General features: G+C 49.9%; 1 protein-coding gene across 2 annotated transcripts in view; it reads right to left on the bottom strand.

Annotated features, from left to right (window-relative positions):
• Col2a1 (collagen type II alpha 1 chain) overlaps window positions 1-24,040 on the bottom strand; it is a 33,441-nt gene that overhangs the window by 5,248 nt on the left and 4,153 nt on the right. The window contains exons 2-43 of one of the 2 annotated variants that reach the window (XM_042677643.1): window positions 23,357-23,563; window positions 21,859-21,875; window positions 21,626-21,658; window positions 21,508-21,540; window positions 21,347-21,400; window positions 21,094-21,195; window positions 19,867-19,944; window positions 19,190-19,234; window positions 19,028-19,081; window positions 18,565-18,618; window positions 17,773-17,826; window positions 17,145-17,198; window positions 16,962-17,015; window positions 16,637-16,681; window positions 16,043-16,096; window positions 14,305-14,349; window positions 13,537-13,590; window positions 11,453-11,551; window positions 11,103-11,147; window positions 10,907-11,005; window positions 10,671-10,724; window positions 10,219-10,326; window positions 9,825-9,878; window positions 9,641-9,739; window positions 9,441-9,494; window positions 8,968-9,066; window positions 8,564-8,617; window positions 8,141-8,194; window positions 7,757-7,810; window positions 7,108-7,161; window positions 6,823-6,867; window positions 6,606-6,704; window positions 5,943-6,050; window positions 5,581-5,634; window positions 5,048-5,101; window positions 4,372-4,425; window positions 3,986-4,039; window positions 3,597-3,704; window positions 3,113-3,166; window positions 1,762-1,815; window positions 412-573; window positions 100-207 (exon numbers count right to left, since the gene is read on the bottom strand). In XM_042677643.1, coding sequence (XP_042533577.1) covers window positions 100-207; window positions 412-573; window positions 1,762-1,815; window positions 3,113-3,166; window positions 3,597-3,704; window positions 3,986-4,039; window positions 4,372-4,425; window positions 5,048-5,101; window positions 5,581-5,634; window positions 5,943-6,050; window positions 6,606-6,704; window positions 6,823-6,867; window positions 7,108-7,161; window positions 7,757-7,810; window positions 8,141-8,194; window positions 8,564-8,617; window positions 8,968-9,066; window positions 9,441-9,494; window positions 9,641-9,739; window positions 9,825-9,878; window positions 10,219-10,326; window positions 10,671-10,724; window positions 10,907-11,005; window positions 11,103-11,147; window positions 11,453-11,551; window positions 13,537-13,590; window positions 14,305-14,349; window positions 16,043-16,096; window positions 16,637-16,681; window positions 16,962-17,015; window positions 17,145-17,198; window positions 17,773-17,826; window positions 18,565-18,618; window positions 19,028-19,081; window positions 19,190-19,234; window positions 19,867-19,944; window positions 21,094-21,195; window positions 21,347-21,400; window positions 21,508-21,540; window positions 21,626-21,658; window positions 21,859-21,875; window positions 23,357-23,563 — 2,918 coding nt within the window. The remainder of the gene's footprint in view (window positions 1-99; window positions 208-411; window positions 574-1,761; window positions 1,816-3,112; window positions 3,167-3,596; window positions 3,705-3,985; window positions 4,040-4,371; window positions 4,426-5,047; window positions 5,102-5,580; window positions 5,635-5,942; window positions 6,051-6,605; window positions 6,705-6,822; window positions 6,868-7,107; window positions 7,162-7,756; window positions 7,811-8,140; window positions 8,195-8,563; window positions 8,618-8,967; window positions 9,067-9,440; window positions 9,495-9,640; window positions 9,740-9,824; window positions 9,879-10,218; window positions 10,327-10,670; window positions 10,725-10,906; window positions 11,006-11,102; window positions 11,148-11,452; window positions 11,552-13,536; window positions 13,591-14,304; window positions 14,350-16,042; window positions 16,097-16,636; window positions 16,682-16,961; window positions 17,016-17,144; window positions 17,199-17,772; window positions 17,827-18,564; window positions 18,619-19,027; window positions 19,082-19,189; window positions 19,235-19,866; window positions 19,945-21,093; window positions 21,196-21,346; window positions 21,401-21,507; window positions 21,541-21,625; window positions 21,659-21,858; window positions 21,876-23,356; window positions 23,564-24,040) is intronic. The other variant, XM_042677644.1, reaches the window with a different exon arrangement.

Here is a 24,040-nt window from a genome sequence, read left to right as displayed (position 1 = left end):
TTCCCATCCCAGAGCTCACCGCCCAGTAGCCACAGAGCTAAAGGCTCCTGAGCCCAGATGTGCACAGCTGGACCAGAAGGAGAGCCGTCCTTCACTCACCGATGGACCAGGTAGGCCAGGGAATCCTCTCTCACCACGCTGCCCAGGTAGACCAACAATGCCCCTCTGACCAGCCAGACCCTGGGGACCTGGAGGACCATCAGCACCCTGGGAAAGGAATGACAGGTGATGAGAAGTGACAGAACACTGGCCAGACAATTTCTGTACCACCACCACCCCCAAGATGGCAGGAGGACAGTTCTCTGCACAGCTACCCACCCACCTCTAGTCCCTAGTCCCCTAGTCCCTCCCCCTGCCCATCCTGCATCCGCTGAGCCCAGGAGTCTCTCACGGGCCTGGCAAAGGACTTACAGAAGGACCATCATCTCCAGCCTCTCCCTTCTCGCCAGGGGGTCCTGCAGGACCTTGGAGGCCAGGGTCACCAGCTCTGCCAGGGGGGCCGCTGTCTCCTCGTGCACCTTTGGGGCCATCTTTTCCAGAAGGACCAGGAGGACCAGGGGGTCCAGGATTGCCCTAGAAGGAGCAAAAATTTGGCCTCACTCTTCCCATCCAGGCTGCTGAAACCATGGTGGCTTCAGGGACTTCAGGTCTTCCAGGGGGATGCACCAATCTCCCCACCCTGATCTAAGCTACCTTTGAAATCTCTTCTCCCCTGTGAGAGCTCTGGGCAGTCAGCCGTGCTCTGCCAGGGCCTGGTATGTTTTGTCCTTCCTGTCCATGTGGAATCCTTCCTGCCTGGCTCCTTTTTGTCCTTAATGCTCAAGAAGCAGCTCTAACACTGCTGCTGCTGCAACTTCGAGCCTTCTGCTCGCCCCAGCCCATTCACGCTGCACCTGATGCTGGTGAGCTGAGTGAGTTCTCCCCCTCTCTCCTCCCTCAGTGTAACCCTTAAGAGTCAGGTCTGGGGCTTGAGAGCTTCCTTACAGTGATGGATCTAAGTACATACAACACAATCAAGAATCTATCTGTGTTTCTCTGTTTCTGTTCTCTCTCTCTCTCTCTCTCTCTCTCTCTCTCTCTCTCTCTCTCTCTCTCACACACACACACACACACACACATACACACACTGAAAGAAGGGCTGAATATATCACTTCAATGGTACAATGAAACACAATGCATTCAAATTTTTCCAGGTGCTGGTGGCTCATGCCTGTAATCCTAGCTAATCATGAGGCTGAGATCTGAGGATCATAGTTTGAAGCCAGCCTAGGCAGGAAAGTCCATGAGACTTGTCTCCAATTAACTACCCCTCAAAAAAAGACAGAAATGGAGCTGTGGATCAAGTTGGTAGAGTGCTAGCAAGGAGCAAAACAAAGCTCAGGGACCATGCCCAGGCCCTGAGTTCAAACCCTAGGACTAGCACCAGAACATTTTTTTAATCACTAAAAAAAATGTCCCAGATGAGGACAATTATGCCAGCCTTCCCTGTCCACTGAAGGAGAGGAGCCTGAAGTTGGAGGGCTGAGCTCAGACCAGCAAGGAAGGCTTCATGTTCCCATCTTTGCCCCCAAGCTGTCTTCAGGGATACAAGTCCAGTGGCCAATTCCTTACTCCTCCCAGGAATAGGAACAGACAAAGAGGAAAGGGGACTTAGCCTCCAGCTCTCTAGATTCTATTAGGGGCATGGTTCAGATTAGTTCACTCCTGCCCTGCCTTCCTGGGCCAAGAGTAAGGCAGATAGCAGCAAGGGATGATACTTACATTAGAGCCTGGGGGTCCAACTCGGCCAGCAGCTCCAGGGAATCCAGTGGCTCCCTATGGAAGGAGAAGAGAACATTTGAACACCCCAGATCCTCAGGAGGGTGGAAAATCAAATTGGTGGCTAGGAAGTTAGTGGTGTTTTTTAAATAAATCTAGTCACTTTTTAAATGTTCAGTGTTTTTGAAGTAACTCTTGCAGGGCATTTTCCTAAAATAGCATTTGCATCCTGACTTATCAACATCCTGAGAATATATATATGTGTGTGTGTGTGTGTGTGTGTGTGTGTGTGTGACATTCACACACCTATGTACAAATGCCCCTCAACTTATGATGTAGTAATGTCCTGATGATCCCCTCATAATGGGAAATAAAGCAAATCAGAATGCACTTGATATACCTCACCCACTATGTATCACAGGAACACTGTATCCGCATCAGCTATGCACCCTCATGATTGCATCGTTGTGTGTTTAATATGTAACCATCTAGATTCCATCATGTTCCTAACTGAAATGTCCAAGATTAGTCAGCTTTTATCATGGTAGGCTAGAATGAGCTCAACACACCCCATGTAAGCTGCCTTGATATAGACAACTCTAGATGACAATGGTTCTAAATACTTGTATTTATTAAATGGCAACATTCAAAAACATGTATCTCCAGTCATTGACTTGAGTTTGTTTGTATTGTATGCATAATCTGAAAGTGATCTGCTTTATTTTATATCTCACAAAGAAAGACTAGGGCAGAATTAGAAAGAATATTTTTTCTGATCAAAAAGTCAAAGAAGAAAGACTATTGTTTGGATTTTATAAACAGAGGTCTCTAATTTTTCTACTTGAAAACTTCACGTTTTTCTATGATGTTAACTTTTTCTTCTGTGGCAATAAAATGTATTCAACTCTCGCTATTTTACAATTTATTTATGAATACTAAATCAGTTAAAAAAAAAACATTGGTTATTGCGAAGGAAAAAAAAAAACCAAATTGGTGGGTCTGGAGGGGTCGCCCCAGAGGTGGGCAAAGGGCATGGTGCTGCTTAAGAGTAAGGGTGAGCTAGAGAGAGGACAAGCCCTTCTGGGCCTGGCTATGGAAGCAGGCACCTTGGCCTCCACCTGTTGCACAGTGTGCTTCAGTGAATTGAGAGGCCAGGACTAGGGTTGGGGGGCTCCCAGGATAACTAGGTATCCAGTGGAGAGGGGAGACCCCTCTCCCACCTTGGCTGAGGAATGGCCTTAGTCTGGGGCATGAGCAGGAGGAGATGGGGGAGTCCTGAGCATGGCCCATGGGGAAAGCCTAGGACCAGAACTCCTTTGTGGGATGGGCTAGTAGGGAGAGGGATCTCACTTACCGGAGGGCCTTGGGCACCTCGTGCTCCTTTAGGACCAGTCACTCCAGTAGGACCCTGGGAAAAAGACACAATGAGAGCAGGTGGCCTAGCAGCACAGTAGGCTTCTGGCTAAGCCCCATCAATGGACTCCTGAGACTTCCTGCAGAAGGTGCCACAGTTAAATCTTTCCACCTCATCAATGGCATCCACAAAGCCAGTCCCCAGTGAGGGGGATGGGGGGTGGTAATCTCCCCTACTGGCCTCCCACCTCCCCCAGCTGCTTCGTCCCAGTCACCTGTGGTGCGTGGAGATGCAGCCTGTACTCTGTCAATACTCCCATTCCTACCCATGTACCCCACATGCCACACCCCAGTGAAAGCTCTCCTCACCAGCCAACAGTGGGGGGGTGACTTCTAAACTCCTAGCCAAATCTGTCTGGTATCTCCTCTTGCTCTGGCAATCCTGTCTCATGGGAACAATTCTGCAGAAGCTTGGCTCGACCTACCTGTGGTCCAGGAGCTCCAGAAGGACCCTGAGGGCCAGGGGCACCAGCATCACCTTTCTGTCCAGCCTCTCCCTGCTCACCCTTGGCACCAGGTTGGCCATCAGCACCCTGTAACAGGAAGAAGGGGCAGATGAAGGAGGGACAAGCCACGCATTCATAGCTCTGCCAAAAAAAAGGCCAGAGATTCTATGTCTGTCTATCATCTGTCCGTCTCTACCCTGGGCCTACAAATGTGATCTGAGATGGGATTGGTATATTCATATGGGAAACATGAGAAGAGCAAGGGAGAGTCTAAATTCCTCTGCCTCGTGTGCTCTTCCTTCCTACCTCCCCGTAGGTTAGACGGGTGCCTTTAATGAGGAGGTGAAAGTTAGGCGAGAGATACTCACAGGAGGTCCAGCAAATCCAGCAGGTCCTGGGGGACCAGTCTCCCCACGTTCACCCTGTGAAAGGAAGTTAAAGAGAACTTAAGCCCTGCTGCTTGCCTGCTCCTGTGCCTACCAGAGAGGTCAAAGCTATCTGTTCAGCCCAGCCATCAAGGAGGCATCTGAAAATGATCTGAGCCCTAAAGAAAGAGACTCAGGGTGGAAAGCCTTCCTGGGATCAAAGGTCCTGATTCCTGACTACATCCCAGGCCCATATGGCTTCTCCCCTGCTTTCCTATCTCTCTCCTGTCCCAGGCCCAAATAGCAAGGCTGAAGGCAGAAATGGCTTCTGTTTAGGAGCCCAGAACCAATCCAGCTCAGAAACCCAGCTCAGAGACACAGATACTCACCGGAGCACCACGAGCACCAGCACTTCCAGTGGGCCCAGGAAGTCCAGCTTCGCCCTAGTTGGGGGAAGGGGGAGACCAAGAATGAGTGGTGGGGATCAGGGTGGGGTCCTGGTGGTAGGAAGGAAATGGGTTCCTAGCCCCTTCCTGGCCTGGCCTGGCCTGTTTTCTTTGTTTTGCCCACCTCTACAGCCTCTTTGCAGCAGGTGTGTGTGTGTGTGTGTGTGTGTGTGTGTGTGTGTGTGTATGTGTAGGGGGGCTTGAACTCAGAGTCTCTTGCTCTTGCTTGCCTTTCCCCTCCCCCCCCCCCCCCCCAAGGCTGTCACTTTACCACTTCAGGCATACCTCTGCTTCTGGCTTTTTGATGGTTAGTTGGAGATACACGTCTTTCACAGATTTGTCTACTTTGACTGGCTTTGAACCTGGATCCTCAAATCTCAGTCTCCTTACTAGCTAGGATTATACGCATGAGCCACCAGCACCTGGCTTTCTTCACAGCTTTTTTTTTTTTTTTTTACTCCAATCTAGTTGCCTTGCCCAACAGATCCCACAGTCACAGGCTCCACTGTTAAGAGTAGTCCCCACCTCCTTTCTCAACTGCTGCCCCAGTGGCAGGCCGGTGATGGTGGATAGGGAACAGGCTTGCTGGGGAGGCTGAGGAAGCTTGGGCACAACTCACCTTCTCGCCATTGGCGCCTGCTGGGCCGGGGGGACCGATGGGACCAGTTAAACCCTGGAGGAAGAAGGCAGAAATGAGAGAGGCAGGGAGAGTGGGAACAGGCACACAGGGCTCTGCGGGACTCTAGGGACCCCATACCTAGTTGAACCCTTCCAAGACCCCAGGTTAGTTTCTATTTTGTTGTGCCAGTCCGTAGTCTTGCAACTCAGGGCCTGGGTGTTAGCGCTTTTTTGTTCAAGGCTAATGATCTACCACTTGAGCCACAGCTCCACTTCTGGCTTTTTTGTGGCTAATTGGAGATAAGAAATCTCATGGATTTTCCTGCCCAGGCTGGCTTCAAACTGTAATCCTCAGATCTCCTGAGTAGGTTGGATTACAGATGGGAGCCACCAGCACCCTGGCTTGGTTCCCAGTTTTGACAGTGAATTTCCTGTGGTTTTCTAGTCCCCTCCTCCGAGTGTCAGACTCCCATGGGATCCTCTGTGGCTGTCCTCACCCCAATCTTCAGGGGCCTACAACTAGCAGTTACTTACTCGTGCACCGTCCTTTCCAGGGGCTCCCTCGGGGCCTTTCTCACCAACATCACCCTGGAGAGAAAGAAACCAGACACTTCAGGGGTGCACTCCAAAACCCTTTGCCAGCTCATCCCCACTTGGCTGGGACCCTCGGGCTCAGTTTCTGCCCAACAGGGGTTTGCAGTGGAATCAGAGCAATTGGCAAGGAGTCACAGGAGATATAAGGATGTGTGTGTGTGTGTGTGTGTGTAGGGGAGCTTGAACTCAGGGTCTCTCAAGGAGGGGTAACCAAGACCCTCATCTCCAGGTGGCAGGGAGTAAGGTTTGGGAAGTGGCAAGGTTGTAGTTTGGGGAAGAGGCATGCTAACCCTGGCACTTACCCTGTCTCCTTTGGGTCCAGCGATACCAGCTGCTCCTCTTTCCCCCGGCATTCCTTGAAGACCTGGAGGGCCTTGAGCCCCAGGGGGACCAGCTGGGCCAGACGCACCCTAGAGTAGAGACAAGAGGAATTTGTCATGGGCAACACCTCTCCCAGAGCCCAATGTGTGAAGCCTGGGAAACCAGCATACCCTTCCTTCTTCCCTTCCTCCTACCCAGACCTGCTTTGCAGTGCCATCTGTGTGATGTGTGTGTGTGTGTGTGTGTGTGTGTGTGTGTGTGCGCGCGTGCGTACGTGCATGCCCATCCTAGGGCTTGAACTCAAGGACTAGGCTCTATCCCTGAGCTTTTGTGTTCAAGGCTGGCATTCTTTCCACTTGAACCCCAGCTTCCCTTCCAGCTGTTCGGTGGTTGATTGGAGATAAGAAGTCTCACAAACTTTCCTGCCCAGGCTGGCTTTAAACTGCAAGCCTCAGCCTTTAAACAGCAAGCTATCAGCCTTCTGAATAGTAAGGATGACAGGTGTGAGCTACCAGCACCCTGCTCCTGTGCCTTCTTTCATTCATCTCTCTTACACTTCATCCCTCTTGAGCCTCCTCCCTTTGCCTTCAGGGTCTCCCAGAACTATCCAGAAAGACCTTTTGAGAACAACCCGCCTCACTTACTTTGGGACCATCAGTGCCAGGAGTGCCAGGGAGACCACGGGAACCTTGAAGGCCCTGGGCACCGGGAGAGCCGCGTTCACCTGGGAAACCTCGTTCACCCTGTAGCAAAGATCACCAAGGAGCGATCAGGCAATAGTAATTGAGAGGAGGCCAGGGAGACAGGGAGGGGAGCAAGGCCCCAGGACCTCCCCCCAGCAATGGCCAGTAAGATACTCACCCTGGGACCCACAAGGCCTGGGGCTCCAGCTTCACCAGGAATACCCTAGAAGACAAAGATGGATGTAAGAATGAAAGCTGCATGTCCCAGATGCTGGAATAGCCTTCCCCCTTCAGCAAGGGTTGAGCATTTCCCCCAGGGAGAGATGAGCTCAGACTGTCTTCTGTGGAGAACTGAGACAGATGAAGGACACTCCAATGCCACACGTGGGTCTAGGTGCCCCCTTGCCCTCGTCTCCTCGATGCCAGCCAAAAAGGTTCCATGTTCAAAAAATCTGGTGCTCACCTGGTCACCTGGTTTGCCACCTTCACCTGGGGGACCAGGAGGGCCTGGAAGTCCCTGGAATCCAAAGTGATATGTGTTAGCAAAGGGGTGAGGGTGCTTCCCCAGCCTCTAGTGAAGCACAGAACAGATACACCTAAAGGAGGCAGCCATGGCAGCCAGGGAAAGCTCATCAGAGGGAGATGTCCCATGAGAGTGGTGAACCCTCAGTTCAAATGCAAGTATCAGAGAAAGAGAAGAAAGAAAGAAAGAAAGAAAGAGAGAGAGAGAGAGGGAGGAAGGAAGGAAGGAAGGGAGGAAGGGAGGGAGGGAGGAAGGGAAGGAGGGAGGGAGGGAGGGAGGGAAAAGAAAAAAGAAAGGAAGAAAGAAAGGATGGAAAAAGGAAGAAAGAAAGAAAGGAAGGAAGGACAGAAGGAAGGAAGGACGGAAGGAAGGAAGGAAGGAAGGATGGAAGGAAAGAAAGGAGGGCTGAAGCCATGGCTCAAAGCTAGAAAGCTTGCCTAGCAAGCTCAAAGCTTCAAGTTCTAACCCAAGTACCAAAAGTAAAAGAAAAAGGGAAAAGTAGTGAACCTCCACCCATGGTGCCTGTTGCTGCCAGAGAGCTGTGAGCACGGTAAGGGACTGGATAGAGAGCTTGATCGGGACACCTTACCTGGAACCCAGATGGCCCAGGAGCACCCTGTTCGCCTCGTTCACCAGCAGGTCCCTGCAGAGGGGGGAAAAAGGGGGAGGAGGGGGTGAGCTGAGCCACTGCTCCAGAGAACCTGTGGACCACATCTGTAAGCGCCTCTATGGTCAGCAAGCCAGACAGGACAGATGCCTGCACTGTGTATGAGTGTGTGTGCCTGTTCCCATCAACCCACCAGGGCGGGTCCCCACCATCTCCAGGAACACCCTATTTCAGCATGGGATGACTCTGGTATCCTAGATCAGCCCAAATCCATGTCTGTTAGCTCCCTTACTAGATGGGCTGAGGTTCCCTGACTCTACCAACCCTGCCCACAGGGCCAACCCAGGGAGGCCAGGCAGTACTTACAGCGGGGCCAGGAGGTCCTGCAGCACCTGTCTCGCCATCTTTACCAGGAAGACCCTAGAGGCAGAGGAAAGGGTGATGTGATGACGGAACATTCTTTTTTCAGTCCCACAGTTCCTGGCAGATGCACTTCTGTACACAGGATTTCCAGACCTCTAGTGAGCTCCATTTCCACCCTCCTATTTGCCCTGCCATCAATGATATTTTCCCTCAGCTTGCCCCCCAGATCCCCTTCCTGCTGCTCCATAGCCGCCAGAGGCTCCCTGGGTAGATGGCAAAGGGACCAGCCTAACATGGGCTCAGCCATGAAAATCGACTCCTGCTAACCAAGGATCCAAGGACCATAGTGAGAAAGGCCATCCTATGTCTCCTGGAGACATCCAGCCCACACCAAGTCATGGGTGATCTGTGGGGAAGGGTACTTACTCTAAGACCAGGAGCACCAGGCAGTCCCTTCTCACCAGCTTTACCAGCCTCACCCTAGAGAAAAGACAAAAAGATGATGAGATGGAAGGCTGAATGAGAGGTAGAGCAGACTGAGAGACTGAGGCTTGGGGCAGTCAAGTATCAATCAGCCTCTCTTGTGTTTAAAAGCAACCAAGCCACCAAATAGTGCCTCAAGGTACAATCGTATGTCTGTGGTAGCCCAAGGCTCTAGTGAGCCCTGGGTGTCCCCAGATTATATGTACTCCCTTAGGACATGAAGGCTGGAGCTACTCATGGCACAGAAATCTCATTCATCCCTGTTCTAGATCCAGCCTTTTCCTCCAGGAGCAAAGAAGGGCATAGTACCACGTAGAAAAGAACCAGAAGAGAGAATAATCACTTACATTGGCACCTTTGGGGCCAGGGAAGCCCATGACACCTGGCTGCCCACGAGCTCCCTGAGGACCCGGAGGTCCAGGGCGACCATCTTCACCAGGAGTTCCCTGAAAGAGAAGATGCCGTGCTCAGAACATGGACCTTCTTGACTACATTCCTTGGTCATCTAGGACTGACCAAGGCTGTCACTAATAGCGGACACCACACACATAGGTCATTATGTTACAAGACACTGCTAAGCCCAGACAGTCCACCCTGAGACTGCATTGCCTTTCTTCCTAGGAGATGCTCAAGTGCACAAGAGGGTGGCATTTTCCCAGTTTGCAAGAACCGCCCAAGATGTACCTGGCTCCAGAATCCACTATCTTAAAATTCACACAACTCCCGAGTGCCTTCACCCAAACTCCTGTCTCTCTTCCCACCACCTCCCCAAAGATATCACCCACCTACCCTCCCAACATCCCTGGGATGAGGGACTTACAGAAGGACCAATTTTGCCTTGAGGACCAGCATCACCAGGGCGGCCAGTGAGACCCTTTGTGTGGGAGAAAAAAAGAGGGTGGCTTCAGGAACAGGTGCACCATCTTCGCAGCACAGATTGTAGGAAGGGAGCTGGTGGGAAGGGTCTGAGTATCTTCTCAGAATCTGAGGCCAAGAGTAATTAGCAGCCTCTCTACTTACCCGGGCCCCAGGAAGGCCAGGTTCTCCAGGACGGCCAGGGTCACCATTGGCTCCCTTGGGGCCAGCAAGACCACTGGGACCTCGCTCTCCAGGGGCTCCCTGTATCACAGGAAACAGGAAGTCAATGGGATGTCCTCTAACCAGGAATGCAAGGAGGCTCATTCCCATTTTTTTTCCCACTCACCTTGGGACCAGCCAGACCATCCTGACCTGGGAAACCTCGGTTGCCAGGAGCACCCTGGAGGAGAAGGGGGAAGGATTCAGTGAGTGGTAATGGCTCCTCACAGAACCAGGCCTGGAAAGAGCCCCAACCAGCATTCAGGAGTCAATTCCATCTACCCACCAGCTATAATCTCCATGGCGCAGCAGCTGCAGCCTGGGAGATTCAGAGCCATTAATTTCTTAGGCCCTGCCTCCATCATTCTGTTCACTGCTTTGCATCATCTAGAGAGACTAGGATCCTAGCTATGCTCCTGATAGTGGATGGAGAAGTGAGGAGAATCCTGGCCAGAAAAACCTTGGCAAGACCACAGAGCCATAGGACTGCACTTGAGTGGAGTGGCTCCTTGTCTACTTACTCTTTCTCCAGGGGGACCAATGGGCCCAGCACCACCAGGCTCTCCACGGGCACCTCGTTTGCCTTCTTCACCAGCAGGACCTGGGGCTCCTTGGGGGCCAGCAGCACCCTAAGGATGAACCCAAAGAAAGACATTAGTGAGTCTTTACCTGGCCCTGGGGAAAACACTGTCTCCTGAACGCAGGACTAGAGGCCTGAGTAAAAGAGAAGACCACAGCAGGATCAGCCATGAAAGAGCAGATAGGGCCCAAGAGAGAGAGAGAAAAATGGTGCAAAATAATAGAAACGAAACCATCTGGGAGCAGCCCTCTCTGGTCCTAGCAGTCCCTTTAAGCTTCCTCCTCTTAGGTACAATGGGAGAGGGCCTGCATTGGAGGATGATCTGGGCTGAGGGATACTCTGTGCCCTCAAACAGACCAAGGAGAGATAAGAGTCGGCAGGGTAAATACTCACAGGTTCTCCTTTGGGGCCTTGCTCACCCTTGAAGCCAGCAATACCAGGCTCACCCTAGGTGAAAGAGAGACAGGGGCTCATCCTGGGCCTGCCCACCTCCAGCAGCCCTGTTAGAGATATCCTCAGAGCACACTGGGTGAATCAGGGCAAGAGAACTTAAGGAGGGGCACTGGGAGGGGGGGGTGTCTGACTACAGGAATGTAGCTGGAGCTCTAGAGTTTTCTTTAGGCTCTTACCGTCTGACCTTTGGGGCCCAGAGGACCAGTTGCACCTTGAGGGCCAGGAGGACCACGAGGTCCAGGGAAGCCAGGAGCGCCAGCAATCCCAGGAGCACCCTGCCAGCGTAAGCAGAAGGGAGGAGCATCAGAAGAGGAGACCAGGGCAAGGAGGGACTGAGCTCACCTGAGGAAAAAGCCCAGGGGCAGCACTTACAGCAGATCCTTTGGCTCCAGGAATACCATCTGTTCCAGGGTTACCCTGAACAAGAAGATGGGGAAGGGGGGGCGGAAATCATTGTAATAAGCAGCCATCAATAATCTGCAACCCCCTCTCAGCCCTCCAGACCCCAGTCCAGGAGCTGGGAGACAAGTGCCATCCATTTTAGGGATGTTCCTGCAGCATGCTTCAAGGAGAAGCAGGGAATCAAAGGAGACATGTCTAGAGGGCAGAGGGAGGTCATTGAGCCAAACTAAAAATGACTGGGGATGCATGTTATCCAGAAAGGCCAAGATCACAGACCTCAGATCCCACATCCTCCCAGGCCTAAAAAGAGCTTCACTTACAGAAGCACCAGCAGGCCCAGGGGACCCAGGGTTGCCAGGTTCACCTCGAGGACCTTGAGCACCTTCAGGACCCCGGGCACCTGTGGGGCCAGCTTCACCCTGGAAAGAGAGCAGGAGGATGAGGTAGGGGGAGGGGGAGGAGGGAAGCCACACGTCTTAAAGGGCCAGCTGCGTGGATGGCTCTGCATATGCTCCTACAGCTGAAAGTGAGCATGGGTTGTTCACCTATGGGGCTCCCACTCCTGTCTTCTCTCTTTCCACCTTGTCTGCACACACAATTGTACAGTGGCCTGCTTAGTTTTAGCAATGAGCAGTCAGTTGGCTCCGCCAGAACTTAGCAGAAAAGTCTGAGTTGGATTTGAAACATGAAGCCATAAGATAATGGACAGATGGGCTAGACGACATCAGCAGTTACCACTGTCTCTCCTGCCTCCTCCTATTTTCTTTTTCTTTCCTCTCTTCCTCTGTCCTTCCCTCCCTCCCCTCTTGCTTTCCTTCCCTCCTTCCTTCCTTCTTTCCTTTCTTCCCCTTTCTTCCTTCTTCTTTCCTTCCTTCCTTTCCTCCTTTCCTCCTTTCCTTTCTTCCTTTCTTCCTTCCTCTCTCTCTCTTTCTTTCTTTCTTTCTTTCTTTCTTTCTTTCTTTCTTTCTTTCTTTCTTTCTTTCTTTCTTTCTTTCTTTCTTTCTTTTCTTCTTGCTTGCTTGCTTGCTTTGCTTTCTTTCTTTCTCTTGTGCCTATACTGGGTCTTGAACTCAAGAATTGGGTGCTTTTTTTTCCTCAAAGCTGGCACTTTACCACTTAAGCCACAGTTCTATTTCTGCTTTTTCTCTGGTGCTTAATTGGAGATAAGAGTCTTACAGACCTTCCCGCCTGAGCTGGCTTTGAATATGATCCTCAGATTTCAGCTACTTGAATAGCTAGGATTATAGGCATAAGCCACCAGCTCCTGGCCTATTTTTCGATACACTGGGGGAACAGAGGCTGGCAAAGGTGAATGCCCAGTCACCTGGCTTTTGGCTTCCTGCCCACAGCTCACAGCCTCTGCTTTGCTTTGGCCTGACCCCTGGGCCATCAGTGTTGCCCCCAGGCACTGGGCTTAAGTGTATTTGAAGTACCAGAAGGTCAGAGCAGAGCAAGCTAGGACAAGTACCCTCATTCTACTTTTCACTACTTTAACTGTGGTCTCTGGCCGCACCTTGCAAAAATTGCTTCTGCTTTCTCATTTTTATTTTATTTTTTTAAATTTTTCCTGAAAGTTACAACTTGCAGACTCTGGTTCTCTCATGGAATCCCAGGGGAAGGGCTACTGACCTGGAGAGAGGGCAGAGCCTCCTCAGGTTTCTTCTCAACATTCTTGCTTCACTTTTGTAAATTATTATTTTCTAAAGGTCAGGCCCCCTCACCTTCCGCTGTCCCTCTTCACAATGGGTCTCCTTCACCCGGCTCCCAGGGGGCCTCAGACACTGTCTGGTTGCCATAGAAACCCCCAGGAGGGGAAAAGCAACCTGATGCCAGTGACACATGGAGGCTCCTTATTCATTTTCAGGGACACTGGAATCCCTCCTGGGCTAAGGGGCCTTTTCCCTGAACTGGCTGGCCTCCCACTGGCCTCTATTAATCCTTGAAGAACTCCATTCGAAAGGCTTGGAAGAGCCCAGTTCCCCAAGTGAAGCAGAAACATAGAGGGGGACAGAGGGAAACAAGGAACTATCTCCTTGTTCTGTCCCCTCCCCCCATGCCCTTCTTCCCCAACCCATTTCCCCCCTGCTCCTCCTGGGTCTGCCTCACTTTTAGATTCTTCTTCCCTTCCCTCCCTGTCTTCTGCTGCCTCTGAGGTCTTGTCTTCGGTCACCTTCCCCCACTCTGACACTATCATGGGGCCTCCAGCCTCTATCACCGCCATTTTATAGCCAGCTGGGGAATCTGGGAAAGCCAGTTTTTCTTCCTTGTTTCAACAGAGTCTCAGTGAAATGAGTGGGGGACCACAAGAGATGGGAGACTGCCCCAGGAAGGGAAGCTCCTAGCAAAGAGATCAGGAGCTTCCCAACCCTCTAAGACTTCCCAACTTGATAAGCAGGGCACACACCTTAGCACCAGGAGCGCCAGGAAAGCCAGGACCACCAGCAGGACCGACAGGACCCTGGAGAGAAGAAGAGGTACAGAGGTGGATGTTGTATCCAGGTAGAATCTCTCCAGTCCCTCCAAAGAAGACACTCCCACCCCTCACTCCTTCCTTATTTTGCTCTATGTCCATTATGGCTAGTAGTCCCTGGACATAGACTGCCTGCCTGCCCCCTGCCATTGCCTGCTGAAGGAACTCCAGAAAGATGCCTTGCTTTGTTTCTCATTGCAAGGCAAAGAAAGTGTCTAACTTTTATACACATGGTGAGAATGGATGTACTGGGACTTGAACTCAGGACCTAAGCATTTTTGCTCTCAAGGCAGGCACTGTACCAAGTGAGCTACACCTCCACTTCCAGCTTTTTACTAGTTAATTGGAAATGAGTCTGACAAACTCTCCTGCCCGGGCTGGTTTTGAACCATCATCCTCAGATCTCAACCTCGTGAATTAGCTAGGATGACAGGTGTGAGCCACTGGTACCCAACAGGATCAGGTGAGAATGGACATTTCTTTGATTTCCCTTCTCAAAATGACTGTTTCAAAGGGTGTTGGCTTAAAAAAAAAAAAAAGGCAAAGCTACAAAGCTGGTTAAGGATAAGGGCATGGAACATCCTTCCCCTTCCTCCCTTCCAGTTGGGGCAGTTGCTACAGCTGCGTCAAGGATGGTGGAAAGACTGTGTGGCTTGCTTAACAAGGCTGAACAAATGACTGCAGTGGATGCAATGTACTTACCGGAGGCCCAGCAGGGCCTGGCTGGCCGTCATTGCCCCGGGCACCCTGTAAGCAAAGAGAAAAATAAGCAAACAATGTGAGAGGCATTTACAGGTCCAGATGTCCCACTGCAACCCCCACCCCCACCGCCGTAGAGGACACTGTGCCAGGTATCCCTGGACTAGGGAAAGGACAAGGTATAAGCTGCAGGACAGTCCACTGTACAAGCCCTTGTGTCATCTGTGCAGGTAGGTGGTCAATGGGCTAGCTCTCCTGGTTAACAAAGCTTAGGTAATTTCCCAACAATGCCATCATTTCTCAAACTTCAGTTGAGACCTCAAATAGCCCTAACTTTAAGGCTGCATTATCACTGAGATTTTGAACTGGATGAATGGCAAATGAAATAATAGTTCAGAAACAGTCCAACTCCAGCATTAGTTGACTATACATGGGCCTTGTTATCCTTCATGGTTAAGGCTGAGCTAAGATCTCCATCATTTTGTCTCTGTGCTCTGGCTCAGATAAGCTACTCTTAAGGAGAAAAAAAAACTTGCATTTTCCTCCCACTGCGTCAGAAAGCAGTTCCCTGAGGGATCATAAGGCCCCAGCTATGGTCCAAGAGCTACACCTGAGAGCTTGCTCAGGCCTGGGAGGCTTGACTGGGAGACAGAGCAAGGAAATATTGCCAGTTCCTTCTCAATGGGGCTTATGCTTTGAGACTTCCTTCTGTTTGTGGTGAGCATCCCCTAGATCCTCTTCCAGGGACCCCATAGGATCTAGGAAGCCATCAGTCTGGACACAGCTAGACTAGGAAGGGACTTTTCCCCAGCTGAGCCCTGACTACTGGTTTCTGCCCCTCTTGAGCAAAGGAGAAATGCCTTATAGGAGTTCAGTCTATCACCTGGCTGAGGTCCATTTGTCCTGACTGAGATTCTCCAGATTAGCAATCAGCGGGAAAGCAAGACAAGACTTAACTGAAGAAATGACAGAGGAACCACACTCCAGTATTCCTTGTAGCCTTTCTATGCTGGCCTGGCTGCTTCCAGAAACTGTGTTCCTGGGAAGGCCCTGAGAGCATCTTCTCCCCAGGGATTGGCCTGCAGAGATCCAGGGCTGGGCATGTGCAGAAGAGAGCTGCCTTGCCCCAGGCCAGCACCAGGCTAATCCACAAAAATGCAATGTTTCTTGGCAGACCCAATGCACTCTCATCCTCCTCTCATATAAAGTAACCCTGAAGCAAGGCACTTGGGCCACACTGGCTGACAAATGAGAGACAAAGTCTGCTTGTTATTTCACTAATCTGCTACATGGGGAAATCTCTGCCAAAGAGATGCATGGTCTAAAAGCAGTACCACGGAATGAAATTAATTTAGCTTGGCCAGCCCTGAAAGGATGTAAGGCAGGAAGGGCTCTGAGCTTTGGTGGCTGGGTTTGGAAGCAAGACAAGGCATAATCTTGCTAAAATAGGCCTTTTATCACATCACTTACCTGGCCAAGCACCTACAAGACCTCTCTATTGCCAAAGGATCCAAGCTAACCACCTCCATGGGGCATCTGGGTCCTCTACTGCCTGCCAGTCCCCTCACTTGTAATTTTCTTTATTAACTAGAAGTCAGCAGAGTCAGAGGCTGCAAAGTACCATTTGTGTGAAGCTAGTTAACTTTTTGTGCTGCTATTTCCTCTTCTGTAAACTGGAAAGGAGACTAGAACTAGCCTAATATATGGGCATCTGGTGACATCTGATTTGCAGATGACTTACCGCAGCACCAGCAGGGCCGGTCCGTCCTCTCTCACCAGGCAAGCCTCGGGGACCCTGGAATACACACCAGCACAGCCCAAAGTGTGAGTTGCTTTAACAGTGCTCTCTGTGATGACTTCTACCTAAAGTCCTTCCTGGATGCAGAAGGTAAGACGGCCACACCCAGGAAGCAAAGACAAGCAACTCCTTATGGTGCTTCCTTCCTGGCCCAGCCACCACACTCAATGACAAAGCATACAGTTTTCTTCCAGGCAGAACCCGTGTGTGCTCCCTTGCTACCTCTGGGGAACCTTGTTGCAGGCACAGCTTGTGTCTTACGATGGAAGAGCTCTCCCAAATGTTGAGAACTTTTAAAAAACGAAAGCATGCTTAAGCGTGTGACTATTTCCTAATCCAAGGAAAAGCTGGTAAAAATCTTAAGTCACCCATCTCCTCCTACATGCTGTTTTTGCTCATCATCAGATCAAATTGATTAAATTGAATATGTGCTCTGCAGGAAGGGAGCTTTAATGTTAGGAGTGCATCTTTCCTCCAGGTGTCAGGAACATAACATGTCTGCTGGCCTTTCTGTACGCAGGTAGCATTCATACTCACCATTGGGCCTGGAGAACCATTCTCACCAGGAGAGCCACTTTCACCCTGGGGGAGAGGGGGACAAAGGGAGGCAGAGGAAAGAGGCACAGGTCAATGTTCTGGACTCTAGTCTCTAGACATCTCTCAAAGAAGCCACTGGAAATTGGGGGTCATTCAGCTAGTACTGACACAGTCCAACTTTACTTCTGGGAGGGACAATTCCGCAAACTCTGGGACCTGCTGTCTGGGTGTTTGCAAACAAGGATGTCCCAGTATCCTACCCCTATCAATCCTGCAGCACCCCATGATCCCCATCCTCTATCACCATGTGCGTGGCAATCCTTACCTTCACACCTGGAGCACCAGCTTCTCCTTTAGCTCCATCTAGGCCTGGGTAGCCCTAAGGAACAAGAGAAAGTATTCAATCACATGTTGAGGGACCCAAACAGAAAGGAATCTACATGCCCTTAAATGCTTCCTCGCCCCCAGACAGCCCCTGCCCTCCAAAGCTCTCACCCATCATACTTACTCTGTGACCTTTGACACCAGGAAGGCCTGGGGTTCCTGGGAAGCCTCGAGCACCCTGCAATCCAAAGGGGAGACACTCAGGACTAGAGTAGAATGGGGTAACTGTTGCATGGAAACCCTGCAGAGCCAGCCCACTGGAGCCACCAGCAAGGGGAATGCATCCTGGTTCCCGGATCCTCATCAAGCCAAACCCAGGTCCTATCACATGCTTTCACAAACATGATCCTAAGCATAAATGCATAAGACTCTTAGGCACCATCAGTACGTGTGTGTGTGTGTGTGTGTGTGTGTGTGTGTGTGTGTATCAGAGAGAGAGAGAGAGAATGCTTGGGCTTGAACTCAGGGCCTGGGGGCTATCACTTAGCTCTTTTGCTCAAGACTAACCCCTTATACTTGAGCAGCAGCTCCACTTTTGGCTATTTGTTGGCTAACTGGAGATAGGAGTCTCATGAACTATCCTGTTCAAGCTGGCTTTGAACCATGACCTTCAGATCCTGGCCTCCTGAGTAGCTAGGATTACAGACATGAGCCACCGGCTCCCGGAAGTACTTGGTTTTAAACTGACCTAATTGAACAGGATGAGCTGAGTCTGGGTAAGATGTTTGTGGCTAGGAAAAGTAGAGCTTTACCTGAGGGCCAGGAAGGCCTCTTTCACCAGATTTTCCAGGTTTTCCAGCTTCACCCTGGAAGGAGAGAGAGATACTTAATTTTCCTCAAAAGATAAATTAACACAGTTGGCCTGCCTGCTTTAGAACTGATGTCTCCCCTGGTCCTCCATGTCTTTCCCTACCTGCCTACCCATCCTGGGCATCTCCTATAGATGAATGCCTTCTGAATGAATGAACCTCCCTGAATGCCTTCTCATGGGTCACAGTTTATTCATTTGCAAGCTCCTTGGTCCTCACAGACTCTGACAGGCTTTTCTGTCCTTTCCTGGGCTCTGAAGACTGGGTTAGCATGTCCTTGACCTTGAGAGACTTGAATGTCTGATGCGATTCATGCCAACTGCTTGAGAGAGCCAGCTTCTATCTCTCCACTTCGTTTGCATCCTCCATAGACATCCTGACTCAGACTGAGCTTTCTCTAACTCATTTGCAATTGAGATCATGTTGGAGGCGTTTGTGAAATGATTTTTTTCTTTGTTTTTCCTTCACTATATCTTTCTGCCTTTGTGGGGGTTCCCCCCCTCCCTCTTCTCTCATTTCTCCATTTCCCTTCCTGGAGCCAATGATGTTTTCCTTATTCTTCTCATTGGGCCCAAAATAGTCCCCAGGGAACTGGCGAGATTAGTCAGAAGTGAGCATATTGTGGGCCTTCACCCTGGGGCCTCCCCATGACCCACTAACCTCCACCTCACCAAACTCCCTCTCCAGGTCCTTTCCAATGAAGTAGCTTCTCCTTGACTACTCAGGCATACTTACGTCGTCACCAGGTTTTCCAGGGGGGCCAGGAGGACCACGGGGACCCATAGGACCCTACAAATAAAGGAAGAGAACTTAAGAGATCGATGGAAGAGATACCTAACAGTAGACAAAACTCAGGGGCAGTCATTTTGGAAGCCAATGTTATGATAAGAAGAAAGATGGAAAGATCAGATCAAAGGCACGACTCGGATCATAGTGGAAGATGGCACACAGAGCAGGCTGGGGCAGCTCTCAGAGAGAGTTCCTTGGTAGTCCTGTCACTTTGGGCTCTCTGCCAGAGTTGTTCCATAGCTAAAGAGTGACATCTGAATATCCTTTGAGTTACCTGACTGTGGGAAAGAACTGGCAGAGCCTAAGAGGAGAAAGTAGCTGAAAGCAGGGGGGGGGGTTGGGGGGGGGTTGTCATCAGAGCCCTCCCCCCCCCCAAAAAAAAAAGACAAGTAGATCTACAGGTACTTACAGAGACACCAGGTTCGCCAGGTTCACCGGGATTGCCTTGAAATCCTTGAGGGCCCTAAAAAAAGTCAAGTGAGGATATCAGGTTGAGCCTATAAACTGTGCTAAGGTGTAGAGGATTTGACGTGTCTGTAACACTGAGAAGAATAAAAGTCCCAGTACTTACAGGAGCACCAGCAGGACCTGGGGGTCCTCGAGGTCCCATAGGGCCCTGCATTGGAACAGAAGATGAGAATTTTACTGGACATGCTTTATCAGCAGCCTCCTGGGTACCACTGTCTTCCAACCCCAAGCCCAGACAAAGGACAAAGGAGATACTTTGTGGGCAGGGGGCCCACTATGGCCGCTCCCTCTCATTTCCCACTCCTCACACAACCATCTATTTTGATTTATAGGCGCCATTTAGACAGCGAGGCTGGCCTTGCTTTCTTCTGGACTACAGCCATGTTTACTAAAGTCTGAGTTTCATTTAGCTTGTGCCAAGTCGGAGCTGCAGGGCTGAGATTTCCTGCTGGAAGCCTGGTGGATGCTGGGGAACAGTAGCTGCTGTCTACATTCTTCAGTTCTCATTCCAAGAGTAACAGTGATCAGCCTTCTAGCACATCAGCTCTATGCATCTCTCCATCCTCATTCTTTAAGTCACTCCAGAGCATCATTAAAACTGGCATCCATCACCATTAAAACCCAAATGCTTTGGGTTAACTAAATGGAAAGGTTACATAACTGAAGGCAAATTGCTGCTCTAAGCAATTATCTGCTAAACAGAGGTTGTCAGATTTTTCTGGCTCTGCTAAGGGTCACTTTCTGCCATGTTGGCTGCAAAGCACTGGGGTCTTTTCTTACCATTGGACCTTGCATTACTCCCATCTGGGCGCCACCAGCCTTCTCATCAAATGCTCCAGCCATCTGGGCAGCAAAGTTCTGCAAATTGACCCAACAACATGAGGAAACAGAAGTCATCAGTCCCCTCTCCTTGCTAGGAATCTAGATCTGGAGAGAAAGAACTCTCCTCTATGGTCTCTTACTATTAGAGACTAAGCAGGCATTGATCAAAATTACCAAAGAGACCTAAGAGTCATTTCCCTGAAAGATGAAGAGTTATTTGGAGAAGCATACTTTTTTGTGTGTTTGCTGGTACTGGAACCCGAAGTCAGGGCCTTGAGTATTGTACCTTAGCTTTTTCTGCTTAAGACTAGCTAGCACTCTACTGCTAAGCCGTAGCATTGCTTTTTTTTTTTAATTTGAGGTGTCTCTTGGACTTTCCTGCCTGGGCTGGCTTTGAACTTCAGTTCTCATATCTCAGCCTCTTAAGTAGCTAGGATTACAGGCATGATCTACTAGTGCCTGGCTTCTACCTAATTATTTTTGTAATCTAAAATATTACATATTACCTAATATGTGGAGAACCATAACTAAAACCTCACTATTAAAGGTGTTCTTTGTTCTCTAAGACTACTCTTCAACAAAGGACTAATGCCAACAGTCTTGAAATAATTTAATAAGAGATGTAGTAGGCGGCTGTAAGCCTACTTAAGTTTAAGAATTTAAAACATAGCAAACACCAAATGGCCAACCTGCAAGAACTGAGCAAGCATATAATTTATTGACTGGTTTGATTCCAAACACGACTAGCCACACACCTTCACTCAGTGGGGCTCTTTCATAAGAATGAATAGTTGCTTGGAATGTACTTGGCAAGGACCAAGAATAAATGTCTCCAGAGGACAGTGGTCACTCTTCTTTCAGAGAAACACAAGTGACCAGTCATCCCCTCCCCAAGTCCCTACACCCATCTGCAAGAGTCAACCACAGGGTACAGATGCCAAGAAACCAGGTAACTGAAAACTTTCTTTACAGAACCCAGTGAGTTTTTAGAAAAAAATCATCCCTTAACACAACAGTCTTAATATGTGATTCTACCCAATTTTAGGCCTGGGGGCGAAGTCCACAGACCGGCTATGTACACACTGGTGACAGCCTAGGGAGTCAGCCAGGTAAATGCAAGTAGCAATTTAGAAGCCACATTTTTGGAAGGACAACCAGAAGAAAGGGGGAAGTAAGGACACTTACCCCACCAAGGCCAGGGGGACCAGGAGGGCCTGGAGGGCCAGGGGGACCAGGATTTCCAGGGGTTCCAGGCTCTCCATCTCTGCCACGAGGTCCAGGTGGACCCTTAGCGGAAAGAGAAAAAGGCATCGTCAGAGTGCAGCACTGTGCCTTGTTTCTGTGCCTGGGCAATTCTTACGAAGTAGCCAGGCACATGGTTGGGCCGTGTGGGACCTGGGAAGTTCACTGAGGTCAAGCAACATTGATCTCTACTCACTTTTTCTCCTTTGTCACCACGATCACCTCTGGGTCCTTGTTCACCTACAGGTCCCTGAAGGTGAATGACAATGGTGAGATGACAGTGTGTCCGGGAGTCTATAGAGCAGTAACTTGGATACAGTAAAAGAAGACAGAGAAGGGGATTCCTCTCTTTCTTACCTGAGGTCCAGGAGGTCCTTTAGGTCCTATGATCTGTGAAGGAGATTCAGGGGTTCGCTATTAGAGGGTATGCCCAGGAAATGTAGATACATATTGGGAGAGAACAATTTGTACTTACATCCTTGATGTCTCCAGGTTCTCCTTTCTGTCCCTGAAATATGACACATTCACAGGATTAGACTGAAGAAACCCATTCATTCCCAAGCACAAAACCCTGTCCAGCAGCCCCAGTGTGGAAGTGCCCACTGCCACAGACCTCCTCTGGTCTCTTTAAGAAACAGCCACCAGCCACAGCCACATCACACTACTTCTGAAGAAGAAAATAGAAAGGAAAGATAAAAGGTCCCTTACCTTTGGTCCTGGTTGCCCTGTAAGGGGGGTAAAAAATAGAAAAGATCAGATGCCGAAGATGGATAAAAGATACAGCCAAGGAAGGAATAAAACATTTACTATTATTCCACTGACCACCCCCCCTCTGCTGGGGGTAGGAAGGTGATAGCTGTTCTGAAGTTATTGAGGACCCAGTAAGGAATGGATGGAGGTGGCCCCAGATTTTGTTATTCAAAAGGAAGGCAGAAGGCATAAGAATAAATGGAGGGCCAGACAAGGGAAAATAAAGACCTCAAGAAGGAAACCAGCAATATAGAAGATATAGTGTGTGCACCCCCCCCCCCAGAAGTCAGCAGCTCTCCCCCTACCCAAAGCCCTCCCCGAGGAAGAATTAGGAGCTTAGGAAGTCTTACATTAGGGCAGCATCTCCTTGAAGCAAGCACAAGAAACAGCAGTACATAGGAGTTACCATAAGCATCACAGACAGCAAGCCCCTCCCCCACCCAGCAGCAAACTCCTACAGGCCAGGCGGTCCACACTTCCCTGGCATGGGCCCCTCAGAAATGAACTGAGAGTCTGCACAAAGGTGCCAGTGTTCCAGAAGTGTTTAGGAAAGGCAACTTCTCACTTCTCTTTTCAACTATCTTCTCAAAGTTAAACAGAAAGGGAACAGGGAGGGCTACCATCTCTGCAGAGAGTCAGGACCTCTGTTTGAGAGCTAAGGAGGGGCTCACCTGCACACATAACCAGCACTGGTTCTGGTGGGGAGTTAACTACCCAGCAAAGCTCAGGCAAGTGGGGCTCTCACCCAGCCTTCACTACGTGAACTCCTAGAGTCTGTCTATTTCAGCAAACTTGCTTCCCCCCCCCCTTCCTTCCTACCTTCCTTTTGTGGCATATGTTACATTGTATATATAATTGTATATAGGGCTTTCTTCATGCCACTTTCAATCATACATGTAATATACTTTGATAACTTGCTTCTTAATTGGTAGCCAATTCCCAGAAAGGCAAAAACCATGAGAAAATGCCACCAGTGTCCCATCCCTCCAGGAGTAAACCTGACCCCCTCTGATTCCTGTCTCACTAACAGAACTTTCTCCACACTGAGGACCATATGTACACCTGAAGGTCGTCCATGAAGAAGACCAGGTGTACGTGACAGCGGAGAAATTAACTCATGATTTGGCCAAAACAGAGCATTTGATTTCCAGTGTGGCTTTAGTAATTTTCAGAGATGATCTCGGAGTAAATACTCCTGTAGACTTGAACCTATCTATCCTGTGTGCTGGAAGCATCTTTTGGAGGTATGAGCTAGGGAATGCCTCTTACAATGTCCCAGTCTCAGTGAGTTTTAACCTGCACATGAGAAGTGGCCTTTCCTTCCTGCCCTGGCTGCTGGAATCCCATGGATAACCAGCCCCTCTGCTTTGCCGAGGTGACCATCATCCATGTGAGGGTATTTGCTGCAACTGCGAGTAATTTATTTATGTTGAACAAGAAATAAATAAATTACGACCACTGGCAGTGGCGAGGTCAGCTGGGCAGATGGGGCAGCACTCTCCGAAGGGGATTTCAGGGTGGAGGCAGTCTTTCGCGTCTTCACAGATTATGTCGTCGCAGAGGACAGTCCCATTGTCACAGACACAGATCCGGCAGGTCTCGGGCTTCCATACATCTTTATCATTATACCTCTGCCTGCCCTGCAAACAGCTGCCAGCCTCCTCTGCACCCAGTGGAGCAGGAGCAGCAGAGAGTGAAGGACAGGCCAGGCAGGAGCCAGAGAGAAAGAAAAAGAGGTTGAAGTCAACTTGACATAATTCAAATGCTGATGGATGGGGACTTGGGTCACACAGGAAAGATGGAACATAGAAGTTATTTTTTCTGAAACATCATTCATTCTTCTTTGTATTCCACTATATTTATTATGTGCCTGACAGTCTATTCACCAGTGAAAATTCTAGACCACTCCACTACCCCTAAAGTGAAGCAGAGTTACAGGACTTCATCCTCTGCATCCATTTAGTAGGGGAAAGATCTATTGTGAGAGACAGCAAGTTGGAAGGTGAGTGGGAGGAGATAAGACTCTGACCAGGAATGGAAAGAAAAGAAGACCTGAGCTTGGGATGTAGTTCAGTGATAGATTAGTTACTTAGTCTGTGCCAGGCCCTGAAAGAAGGAGAGAGAGAGAGAGAGAGAGAGA

This window comes from Dipodomys spectabilis, unplaced genomic scaffold (genome assembly GCF_019054845.1).
Source record: "Dipodomys spectabilis isolate Male_0828 unplaced genomic scaffold, ASM1905484v1 ptg000039l, whole genome shotgun sequence".
In the NCBI taxonomy this organism is placed as follows: domain Eukaryota; kingdom Metazoa; phylum Chordata; class Mammalia; order Rodentia; family Heteromyidae; genus Dipodomys; species Dipodomys spectabilis.
This window is presented reverse-complemented; position numbering and strand designations above follow the sequence as displayed.